This window comes from Myotis brandtii, unplaced genomic scaffold (genome assembly GCF_000412655.1).
Source record: "Myotis brandtii unplaced genomic scaffold, ASM41265v1 scaffold6, whole genome shotgun sequence".
NCBI lineage: Eukaryota > Metazoa > Chordata > Mammalia > Chiroptera > Vespertilionidae > Myotis > Myotis brandtii.
Window position 1 is genome coordinate 971,461 of NW_005370271.1, and position 12,411 is coordinate 983,871.

The window sequence follows — 12,411 nt, forward strand, 5'->3', positions numbered from 1 at the left end:
TCCGGCTTAGGCGGAGCTAACATGTGGGAGACACAGTTTTCCTGTGGTTTCTGGACAATGTTGTTGGGAGAATCAAGGTGCACTACGGCCCAGAGAGAGAAGCCAGCCCTATTTCTGGGCAATGCCCAAACCTAAACACTCACATTCACTTCTATTCTCGGACCTCAGAACTGCAGGCCCAGATGCCAGGGCAAAAGCTATGCACCCGCTCCGCAGCCCAATAAATGCACAGACACGGCATCTTCACAATGAAGCTTGAAACCAGTCAAGCACTATTTTTTTATTAAAAAAAAAAGAAAGAAAGAAAAAAGTCTAATGGTAAGTATATAGTCTATACATGCTACAGTTAATTGTTCACCACCACCCCCCTCACATTATATATCCTCATGTATTTTTTTGTGTTAAAAGAAAACAAAAACCACCACCAGAATTTGTCCATTTGCCGAGGGTGTGGGAGTGCTGAGTGTCCAGAGATCGCCAGCATCATCCTGTGAGCGGACACGAGGTGGCGGGGCAACGGCGTCGGAGCCCGCTGCTCCTGGAGGGATGCAGGCATGGCCCGCTGACGTGCTGCTCCCTGATGCGGGACACGGGGGCTGTAGCGAAGGTGACCATTGCTCCTCACCACCCCCGGAAGTGAAAGGGGCACCATGAACAGTGAGATGGGCCCAAAGGCATGGACAGGCATACAGAGGGGTGAGGTGTGGACACCTCTGTGGCCTCAGAATTGCTTATTGCTGCAACAAGCCCGGCAGGGCACCTCGAGTCCACAGAGGACCCAAAAAGCGCTGGCTGTGGCACTGGGTTTGGCTTCTTCCAGGGAAGAGATGGAGCCCCCTTGTCCCTGGTTGGAACTAGGGAGCCTCCTCCGGAGAACAGGGTAGAAACGGGAAGGAGGATGGAATGTTGAAGCACGAGGCGGGGCTCAGTAACCCGCAGGGTAGCGCCAGAAACGGACATCACCCCACGGAGCCGGATGGTCGCGGCGGTGGGAAGGATCCTCACAGGTGGTCTGAGTGGGCTGTGGGGCCTCCTGGCTTTAACGGTGCAAAGTCAGAACCGTGTCTACGTTTGGAGCAATTCCTCCGGGCCCAGGGAGGGTGCCCTGCACCCTCAGGCCTCCGTGTGAGCCAATGACCACTCCTTGGGCCACAACTTGACACTAGGTGGTCTTTGGTCTATGGCATGGCATGGCTGCTTGCAGCAAAAGCCCGGAAGGATGGGCCTGGATGACCAAGGGGCGCAGGATGGCCCATGGATGGCTAAGGCTGTTGTGCGCCCACTGTCAGTCCCAAGACAAGGCAAGACCTCCCAGGAGGAGGTGGACCCAACAGTTAGAGACTTGGCACAAGGACAAGAGGAAGGCCAAGCTCGGGACCTGCTCTTTCTTGATGTCCAGTTCAGCTATGTGAGGGCGGGAGCGCTCAGCGCTGGTACCTGGTACGGGCTGAATAAACACAAGACTGCCCATCCCTAAGGTCTTTCAGACCCTGGGAGATGGGGCACCTGCCCTTGAATGTGGCCTTTGTTTCTCTCTTCCACCTGGGAGTGAAATCCCCCGTGGGCTCAGGGATATTTTAAGGCTGAGAACGCAGCCTGAGAAAGCGTGGCGGAGGCTCACAAAGGCTGGCCTCAGAAGGCGAGGGTAGTGAAAGCGGCTCCGGCCCTCCCCACGCCTCAACCCGGGACAAGGACCTAACCCCACCGAATGGCAAAGAAATTCTGAGCGGGAGAATTTCAGCAAAGGCCTATTCTATCAAGCGGTAACCCCAACACTCAGATTTTCCTAAGGTTTGGTGGCACCACGAGCTGTAGTTTTACCCTAAGATGTAGGGTGAAATACAGGAAGGAAGAGGGGTGGTGGTGTCATTGTCTGCCTTTCAGAGTCGCATTTACCTGTGACCCACGGACCTGTCATCGTGGGGCAGGCGGAGGAGAAACTCGAAGTCACAGGGAGGGTCCCCTGCTCCCCTGGAAGCCCACGTACACTTCACTGCTGGGGGCAGAGGAGTCACGGGCGCGGGGAGAAAACCCCCGGGGTCCAGTCTCCGCTCGGTCACTGTCACTATTTGGATGAAGACAGGAACGTGACCTCACCCCCTGAACCCCGATTTTCTCGCTACAGATTGGGACTGACCTCACGCACCTCCCAGGGCTACCTCGAGGGCCACGCTAAAGCGGGGAGCGGGTCTGAGCCCCGGGGGCCTGCCGGCTTGGCGTGGGGGCTGTTCCTACGGCCGGAGGCCAATTCCCACGGCAGCGGGAACGCCAGGGGAGTTCTGCGTTTGCTCTGTCAATTGCTCACCGAATAGAGGCCACAGTCCTGGAGGGTGTGAACATAAGTCCACAGTCCAGGACAGCGAGGAGGGAGAGCCACTGCCACCAAGACCCCCACCCCCACTTCACTGGGACGTGCCCACCCTGTGGCAAAAGATGCTGGAGGGGGGGGGCCTCGGGACACAAGTGTATCCTGAGGAAAGAACAGTGAACAGAGAGGAATGTGGCTTTAGTACCTTCAGTTCCCATCAGAATAATAATAATAACAATAATAATAATAAAAATAATAATAAAGGCAAGTTCTTTCATTCGCAGAAAAACATTCTGCCCAGAGAAAGAACGAGTCCCTCCTCACCCGGCTGATCCCGGGAGGAGGGTCTGAGGTCAAAGACAAGCACCTTCAGTGGAATCAGCGAACGGAAAGCAAAGCTCCCACAGCGCGCGCAGCCTGGCCTGCCCCGCGCCTGGCACGCAGTAGGAGCTCAGGAAAAGCTTGGAAAGGTCCATGAAAGCAGAAAGTGAACCAGGAAAAGAAATTTAGAGTTCTGTCTTGAAATGTAGTCAAATCCTGCATAACAGCTTCATAAAGGTGGCGTAAACCAAAGGGGAGCAAACACTCAGGGAAACATGCTCTGGGGCCTCCTCCCAAGTGTGGGGACCGGGAAGAGGTGGGTGGCCCTCTTCCAGCCGCCTCCCTTCTCCCCCCAGGATTCTGGGCAGGGGCCAAGGGCGAGCAGGGGCAGCGAGGAGTACCTCGGGCCCTGCCCCCGGGTTTGGGGGATGGGACTTACAGGCGGACTGAAGGAACGAGAAGGTCTGGGGTCTGAGGAGGCTCCTTCTCCCGCAGACACATCCAGAGCCCAGGCGGTGGGGGAGGACCTTTGGCACTGCAGGTGGACAGCGAGCACCCCCAGGAAAGCTGGCTTTGGGGTTCCACAGGCATGGCAGCCAATCAACACTGACTCAGAGCCTCTGGGGCAGGACAGGGCCACGTCCTCTCCTGCAGGGTGGGAGGGTGGAGGGGTACTGCCCTCTCACCCCCAGGCAGCCCGGCCCACAGGCAGGAGCTCTGGGCCTGGAGCTGGAAACCCAGGGTCCTGGTTCTAGTCCCGTATGTGGCCGTGACTATGTGAACCACACCATCAAATGGGTGGGAGGGCTGCCCTGGGTTCCATCCAGTGAGACAGACAGGGAGCGTGCAGGGCGTGTGTGTGTGTGTGTGTGTGTGTGTGTGGAGGGAGCGTGCGGGGTGTGTGTGTGTGTGTGTGTGTGTGTGTAAGGGGACTGTGAGAGCCAGAGAGGAGTGGGAAGCAGCAGCAGAGCGACAGGAGGCGCTGCCTGGCCCTGTCATCTGAGGGGGCCACTGCTTGCTACGCTCAGCCTGATGGAGAACCAGGCTTTGAGCCACCTGGGCCCCTCAAGGCTGGCATGTGAGACCACCTCAGCTCCCTCTGCTCCCTAAGCTCTCTCTCTCTCCCTCCCCTGCCTGGTTTGCCTCTTCCAAGGGGAAGGGCACAGGGGTGGCAGCCAGGCAGGCCTGGATTCAAGTCCTCTTCCCCCTCTTCCTCGCTAGTGTGTCTTGGGCACACGGCGCCCAAGTTTCCTCATCTATAAAATGGGTATAATATTACAAGAGAGGGTTGTTGTGAGGGTTAAACATGAATGCAAAGTGCCTCGTACACAGTTTGGGACCGAATGGCTACTCGGCAAAGGGGTGCTCGGAACGGAGCATGGCTTGTTAATGGTCCTCTTTTTTCAAGCAAACGTGGAGAGTCTCGCTCTAAGTGGACAGAAGCGAAGTGCCCCAGGGTGGGGGCGGGGATTGTCCGGAGGCTGGCACTTGCTCCAGGCTGGACCCACCCCTTCAGGCCGGATCAGGTTCCCAAGACAGAAGCTGGGAGGCAGAGGGCCGGCCCAGTGGACCTCCAGGCCCACTCACTCGTGGGGCAGTTGCATCTGGTCAAACCTGAGAGGCCCAGGGGCCTGAGGCCTCGGAGAGGAGGCCACGGAGCCCACGGAGCCCACTTCTATAGGGAACAGTCCTTCCTGGTACCAGGCATTTGGGAAAGGGGGTGAATAAAGTCACCCGGCTTTTAGACATGGAGAGGTTGGAGCAAGCGGCCACAGGCCGATGGGCTGCCAGGGACTCCCCTCACTGCGCCGGGTCCCAGCAACGAGAAATCCTTCTGCAGGTTCTCCACGTGGTGGGTTCCGCTCCTGGAGGCCTGGAGAGTCACGGTCCCGCCGCCGGGTGGGCAGGGAAGCGGGTGGCGATGCCACGGGCCTTAAGGCAGGGATACCGAGTGGAGAGAAAGCCAGGGCGTGGCCGCTGCGCCTCCAGGGCTGGCTCCACCCACGGGAGGGAAGAAACCACAGTCCTCCAGAGCCTGCCTTCCTTCGCAGCCGCGTGGAGGATGATAAATTAAGAGGCATATTAAATATGTGGGCAAAACCAGCGGGGACGCGCGGGACCTCCCCACGGGGAGGCTAGGGCTTCTTGCGGAGATAGTTGGAAGGAATCCAGCCTTCCCAGGAGGGCGCCCCGCTGAGCACCTGGCAGAACCACCAGCCGCTGCTGCTCTTCTCCCGGACCTCGAACACCGTCCCCTCCTGGAAGCTGCTAGCGTCTTCATCCCCTTCGAAGTTGGCCACGGCCACGTACAGGTCCTTCGGGCTGTCGGCACTGGGGAAGGGGGCCGCCGCTGCCGCCTTCTCCCTGTTCTCTCCCATCTTGCCCGCCAGCCATGGGCCCAGCCCGCCTCTCCCTCGGATGTCATCTTGGCCCCCCGAGGAGTTGGCCAGAAAAGGTTTGGCTTTTGGAGGGACCAGCAGGGCCCGGCCTGGGGCAGGGGGTGCCCTGCCTTCGTTGGCCTCCCGCTGCGGCCCCATGGGCTCCGGGAGGGGCCTGGGTGAGGAGGAGGTCTTCTTGGGGGGCGGTGGTCTGCGGGGCGGGATCACGGGTCTCTGCTGGGGAGCCTCTTGGGGAGCCTCCTTGAGAGGCGCGGGCGCGTTCTTAGGCGCAGGATCCGTGGCCTTGGCTGGCTTCGGAGGGGGTCTGCAGGGTATCTCCTTGGGGCTGAGCCCGTCCTGCTTGCCCGTCCTGTCCGGAGCACGCCCAGGCCCCTCCCCTGGGAGGAAGCTGCGGCTGAAGGCCGCGTCTTGGCCCCCGACAGCCTGGTGGCTGCTGTCTCCGTCCAGCAAGGGCTTCTCGTGGGGCTTGGCGGGCCTGAGCTTGCTCCTGAGGTTGCAGATGTCCACCTGCTCTTCGCCCTGAGGTGCCTCTATCCTGGGGGAGGAAGCTGGTTTCGGCCTCACCTGAGGTTTGGACTTCAGGAAGGGGTTCTGGGGCATGGCTTCCGGCTTCTCCTCCGGCGGGTCGGCTTTGGATTTGGAGATGGGGCGGAGGTTGGGCTTCTTCACTTCCTTGGCCAATACTTTATGGCCACACTCCAGCCCCATCTCATTTTTCAGCTGGAACACCTTGCTTTTGTCAGGTTTGGGCTCTGGCTTCTTGCCGTCCCGGGTCGGGGGGCTGTGTTTAGCCGGAATCATTGGCAAAATCATGCCTGGAGGCTTGGGCGAGGAGCCCCTGAGCTGCTCCAGCCGCTGCCGCTCACGCTCCTGCAGCTCCCCTTCCGACTTGATGATGGATTCCTTCCGGGGAGGGAGGCTGGGCTTCTCCTCCTGGTTGAGGTCGGAGATCTCCTCGTAGCCTGTGCACGGCACGTCGGAAGACGCCTTTCTCAGGATCTCCTTTCCGCCCTTCCAGTCTTTGGACCTCGGTATCCCAGAGTCCACGGCACCGAGCGGTGCATCGGGCAGGGGCCGAGAGGGGCCGCCCGCTTCACCGCCCGTGCTGTTCTCCATCGCTGCATCGCCCAGCCGGAGCTGGGCCATCTCGTTGGGCAAGGGAGCCAGAAAGTTGGGTCTGGAGGCATTGCTGGTCTTCTTATACTTGTCAATGAAGGTTGCTGGGGCCCAGCCTTCCTTATCTTCGATCTGAATGTACCACCAGCCACTCAAGTTCTTCTCGATCACCTGGGCGGGAGGAAGAGGAAAGCACTTAGTAGGTGTGGTTCCAGAGCCAGTGGACCAGGGCGGAGTAGGAGACCCGCGTGCACCCGAGTCCCGGAAGCGGGGATTGGCACTCAGCAGGTTCCCAGACATCTATGGTGGACAGCCGATGGAGGCTACCGCGTGTCAGGAGCATCTCTCAGGCGGGTGGGTTCCAGTCTAGCTCTGGATTTCCCCAGAAGCAGTCCCTGACACATGGACATGCGCACAGGCGGTGAATTTGGGAGATGACTTCAGGAAGTGACAGGTGAGGAAACAGGGAACGTGAGGGCCTACTATGAGCAGGTTACTGCTCTGGGCCACGGGGGCTTCATCCACCAGGGACCCTCCGAGAGACCAAGCAGAGTCAGACCTCCCCGCTGGGGGTGGGGGCAGTTACCCCGAGACTCACAGTCCTTTCTCCCAGGGGTTAACTCTCCTGTTTCCGGGTGGTGCCCTCGGGCTACATGGGAGGTAGGGAACCTATATGCAGCTGCAAGCCAACTCAGGTGGTTGGGATGCAGGACGGGCCCCCGCAGTGTCTGCTACAATTCTCAAGTACAAGGTGAAATGCATGGGCAGCCCAAAGTAGCCCTGGTCGCTGCTCCTTTGGCTGAGCACAGATAAAGTGGCTGACGGCATGTGGCATGAGAAACGTGTATCCTTAAATGTGGGCACCTCACTCAGCTCACGTGTACACACAGGGGAACTGATGATGAAGGAGGAAAAACAAACTTTCATCGCACTGCCTTCTCCCTCTGGGATACACACCCACTGAATGGAACAGTGGGTGCAATCCCCCTCCGTATTTAAGATCTTATGTTACCGCCCTGGCTGGTTTGGCTCAGTGGATAGAGCGTTGGCCTGCGGACTGAAGGGTCCCGGGTTCGATTCCGGTCAAGGGCACATGCCCGGGTTGTGGGCTCCATCCGCCATAGGGGATATGCAGGAGGCAGCCGATCAGTGATTCTCTCTCATCATTGATGTTTCTTTTTCTCCCTTCCTCTCTGAAATCAATAAAAATATATTAAAAAATAAAAAAGATCTTATGTTACCTGTTGCCTTTCTAAACTGACATGGGTGAAAGGTACCCATGCTACATGCTATGAGCTGAGCTGGATCTGCCCAAAACTCATGTTGAAGCCCTGTGCCTTAGAATGTGACTCTACTTGGAGATCGAACCTTTAAAAGGTAATTAAGTTAAATGGGCTCATCAGGGTGGGCCCTAATCCCATATGACTGGTGTCCTTATAACAAGAGATTAGGACACAGGAGAACATACAGAATGAGGGACAACCATGTGAGGACACAGTGAGAAGATAGCCATTGGCAGCTAAGGGGAGAAGCCCCAAGAGAAACCAACCCTGCTGACACTGTGACCTTGGCCTTCTAGCCTCCAGAACTGTGAGAAAATAAATCCCTGTTGTTTAAACCAGCGGTCGCCAACCTTTCGGACCTCACGGACCACCAGTGGTCTGCAGACCACTGGTTGGCGATACCCAGACTGTGGTATTCTGTGACGGCAGCCCGAGCTAATTAGTACCTGCAGTTCTCTGGCAGGCTCCATGCATGCCATCTGACTCGTGCTCACAACTGCCCCATGAGATGGGGGTTATGATCCCACTTCACAGATGCGGAACCGAGTCTCAGGAGAGCTGAGGACTCGCAGACGGTCAAGAGGCGGAGGCAGGAGTTAAAGGCAGGCTGGTGGGCTCCAGAGCCTGGGCCTTTCCCGCTATCTGACCCTGTCCCGGGAAGGGGACCCTGCCTGGGAGGAGCTGTGCCTGGGGTAATAAAATGCGGGGCAAAGAGGGCGGCGGGCATAGTTCTGCTGCTGCACTCTGCACCCAGCTCGGAGAGGGGGCAGAGGCTGGGCTCCGGGGCCTGCAGTCCTAGGTTCTAGTTCTGGCTTCACCACTTACTGCCCAAATGGCCCTGCACAAACCACATTCCTGAGGTTCCACACCACTCAAAAGAGGTAACGGTAAGAACAATGACACCCGCTGCAGGGTTTCACGATGGCCACACACGCTAATGCGTACAGCAGGTGGCTGATGCTGCAAGGTAAACGTTACCTATTATTAAATTACAGCAGAGATTACTGAACGAGCAGGGTGCACGTGACAGGCATATACGTAAGTCCCATTGGACGCTCTCCAGAAAAGGGCGCTGGTAAATGTAAGCCCTTCACCTAAGGGTGACTGGCATTTTTCCAACACTTGGTAGCTATGGTAACAATTAAAGGCAATTCTGGGCATACTAGTACAAGTCATTGTGGACGCATCCGTGAATTCAACAATCGTTCATACTAAGAATAATCAAAATGAAATACATCAATGAGGATTTACTAAGCTTACACTCTATACAAAGTACTATTGTGAAAGCTCTAAACATTTGTGCTCTTAATTATGACTTGTGGGAGTTTTCATTTACTAGAGAGAAGCTAAGAGCTATTATGAATAAAAGCAAATTCAAAATCAAAAGAATGAGGAGGAAAGAAAAGAGCCTGGTCTTCAAAACCAAAGATACCTAGGCTCAAATCCCAGCTTCACTATCTACTAGCTACGTAACCATGAGCAATTTACCTAACCTCGCTTTGTCTCAGGTACATCTGTAAAATGGGCTGAAGATACTGACTTCTCCCGGAACTTCTGTGAAGATCAGTATGGAACGTACCGGGCACAGAGAGGTGCCTATATCATCATCATAACACATGCTATGATGATACGTAGGCCAGGCAAGGAGTTAGGAGTGCCTGGTAGCTCCACTGCTGGCACAATGTGGTTCTGCTCATGAATTCTGAAGGCTAATGCGATACTGAAATGAACCAGGAAGCAAAATGAGAGAAGAGGAAAATAGAGGATGTAGAATTTATCATAAGAAAAAAAAACTTGGTTAAGCCAGAAACTTTATATAATGTTATTAACCAATGTTACAATAAATTAAAAAAAAAAAAAAGAACCACAGGTAGGACAGTAGGTTCACTCACCTCGACCTTGAGGCCCGCCTGGAAGCTGATGCCATCAGGGATGGTTGTCTGGTGGTCGGCAATGGTGTAATACTCTTCCTCCACTTGGGGTGGGATGGGGGGCTTGGGCAGGTTGAGACCGCGAGGCTGGTATGATTAAACACAGTGCTAAGTCCCATGAAGTCCATTACCAGGGATGGGGGGGGGCAGGTTGAGACCGCGAGGCTGGTATGATTAAACACAGTGCTAAGCCCCATGAAGTCCATTACAAAGGCGCTGAAGGAGGGGAGACCGGGGTGCTAAGGGGCTCAGGCACACAATCATCCTCAAGGGGGCGCTGGTGGACCCGTGGGACTAAACAAAGAGGACCACTCAGATCATTATCTCCTAGATGGGTCAACTGGCCCTTCGGCTTGAGAGCAAAGAGAAGAAACATCTGCCAACAATCACGAAAATGTGAGGCAAGACGATATTCTCTGAACTGAAGAGGCAGCGAGGGTTGTGGAAAGAACACAGGTTTGCAGGTCAGACCCATCTGGGTTAGAAGCTAATACTGATTACGTGTGTGACCGTGCACAAACCACACCCTCTCTGGGGCCTCAGTTTCATCTCCTGTGGAATGGGGATGATATCAGGGTCAACCTGGTGGGGTCACTGTAAACATTCCACAGTGAACGGAGCGAAGCACCCAGCGCACTGCATGGCACCTATCAGGTGCTCACTAAATGGCAGACCTTAAAAAAGACGGCCCATTTTTCAATGTATTGGTTAGAAAGATACCGAAAGAATAAAAAATGTATGCATCACTGCAAACATTCACAAGTGAAGGGAGCGAAGCACCCAGCGCACTGCATGGCACCCACCAGGTGCTCACTAAATGGCAGGCTTTAAAAAAAAGACGGCCCATTTTTCAATGTATTGGTTAGAAAGATACCGAAAGAATAAAAAATGTATGCAAGTAAAATATCACAATGGCACCACCAGTGGTATTTGTGTCTCATCGCAGTTCCGGTCTCAAGTGACCTTGTTTGAGGAGACCGACAAGACAAGGGCTCAGGAAGCGGAGGGCAAAAGCCACGGGCAACTTGTCTTTCCACCTGTGCAGGCTGCTTCACGAGGCCGCTGTGTGCACAGGAAGAAAGCGTCTTTGGAAAGGGCGAGGTACGTGTGAGGGGCTAGTTTCAGGTCAGGGGCTGGCTGGCTCCCCAGAAGCAAGGGGCCACTTACTATGGTCATATCCCGGCGAGGAGGGGGCCTCTGCCTCATCTTGGGCGATCCTATAAAGAGAGGAGATCTCATTTCACACACGCGCAGAATTCTACACATAAAATTCCCGAGGGGGACACCAGGGAAGATCTGTTCCGTCCTACACAAGGTAAGGCATAATGGTCTGCACAGGCGTTCGTGAGCCGCCGTGACCCTTCCCGTGAGAAGAGCTGGGTTCGGAAGGGGCCGGTCAGACTTGGCTCAGGACAGCCGTGTGCTGGAGCACTGGAAAGCTTTCTAGGAAGGGCAGACGTGTAGGCTTCAGAATAATGCAGAGGCGGCTGCAGCAAGTCATACGACTCATGGAGCCACAGACCCTCACCTGCAGAAGGGGAGTAAGGCCTGCCTCCCAGGGCAGCGGTGGGGGTGAAAGTAAACAATACATGTGGGGCTCTTGGCACATGGCAGACATGCCATACACGTCACTGCCCCTGGCTGTGTGCTCTAGAACAAACCCACTTTAAACACGTAAACAGAACCAAACCAACTTGGGCTGATGACGTCAGGAATTTTTACTCCGGAGTTGGTGCTGCCCTCACTCTGGGCCTCAGGGTCAGGACGAGGGTGACTGTGTAGAGGTCCAAGGCTCCTGGCTAAAGGCAGACTATTGAGAAAGGCACCCCATGTGTTGCCAGAGCTGGTTTAGCCTGGGTCTACACGGAGGGGTAGTTTGGCAGTTGGGTTGTGGAGATGACTGCTCATCTCTTAAACAACCATCTCCTCTGTCTTCTATTAGAATAAATAGCAAGAGTTTTAGCCAGACACTTAGCTGACTATATAAGGACTACATTTTCCAGACTCCCTTGCAGCTAGGTATTGCCATGTGACTAAGTTCTGGTCAATAGAATGTGAGAGAATGGGAATGAGGTAGCTTCTGAGTCAAGTCTGCCACTTCTCTCTGCCTCTTTTCATTGGTTGGACTAGTGGTGAACCATCCTAGACTAGAGGGATGAGGGCAACACACAATAGATGCAGTGTAATAAGATTCTTGACTGCATGCAGTTGTTATTACAGCCCTGGACGTATATCTGAACTCTTTCTTAAGAAATACATAAAAAAAAAAAAAAACCCCCCCCCCCCCCCAAAATATTAAAAAAAAGAAACAAACATCTAAATTATTTGAGCCACTGTTATAGGGTGTATGTTTGTGGTGGTGGTGGGGGTGTCTTTGTTTGAGCACCTGAACCTATCTCAACACGAGGTTTCAGATTTTCGTTTGCTCCTCTAGGTTAATGGAGCACCTGAACCTATCTCAACACAAGGTTTCAGATTTTCGTTTGCTCCTCTAGGTTAATGGGAATCCTCCTGTGCTCTTGGCCATGAAAGAATAGAATCACAGAAACCAGGTGCTGGACAGAACCCTGCCACAGCTTGTCAGTGCTTTCTCAGAGCGGTTAAGCAGAGAATGTGAAACTCAAGAAGTTCTTGGACTAAAAGAGCCACTATAAACAGCTGGAGAAGCCCAGCCAGGAACAAGTGACTTCATCCCTACAACTAAGAGGAAGTCTTTTCCCAGCAGACAGATGCCTTCTGCTCTGAACACCAGGACAGAGCCACGTGCGTGCGGGTGGAGCCCTAGGGATGCGGCAGACAGCAATGAGCCCTGCTCTCGGGTGTGCTGGGAATATTAAATGGTAAAATATATATGGGGAGGCTTCAGAAGGCAAGATGGATAAAGAAATGTTGTTGGAGTAAACCCAACTTAAAAGGGTCAGCTTTTTCTTCCTCTAGCTCAGAAATGGGGCTGTGTAGCCCTAACCGGTTTGGCTCAGTGGATAGAGCGTCGGCCTGCAGACTGAAGGGTCCCAGGTTCGATTCCAGTCAAGGGCATGTACCTTGGTTGTGGG

At 54.8% G+C, this 12,411-nt stretch overlaps 1 protein-coding gene across 1 annotated transcript in view; it reads right to left on the bottom strand.

Moving 5' to 3' along the window:
* Positions 1-242: 242 nt before the first annotated feature.
* The window catches only part of SH3PXD2B (SH3 and PX domains 2B), a gene marked incomplete at its 5' end in the record, with an annotated part of 59,116 nt that continues 46,947 nt past the window's right edge, over positions 243-12,411 (bottom strand). The window contains 3 exons of the mRNA XM_014550368.1: positions 243-6,315; positions 9,320-9,445; positions 10,526-10,575. Coding sequence (XP_014405854.1) covers positions 4,765-6,315; positions 9,320-9,445; positions 10,526-10,575 — 1,727 coding nt within the window. The remainder of the gene's footprint in view (positions 6,316-9,319; positions 9,446-10,525; positions 10,576-12,411) is intronic.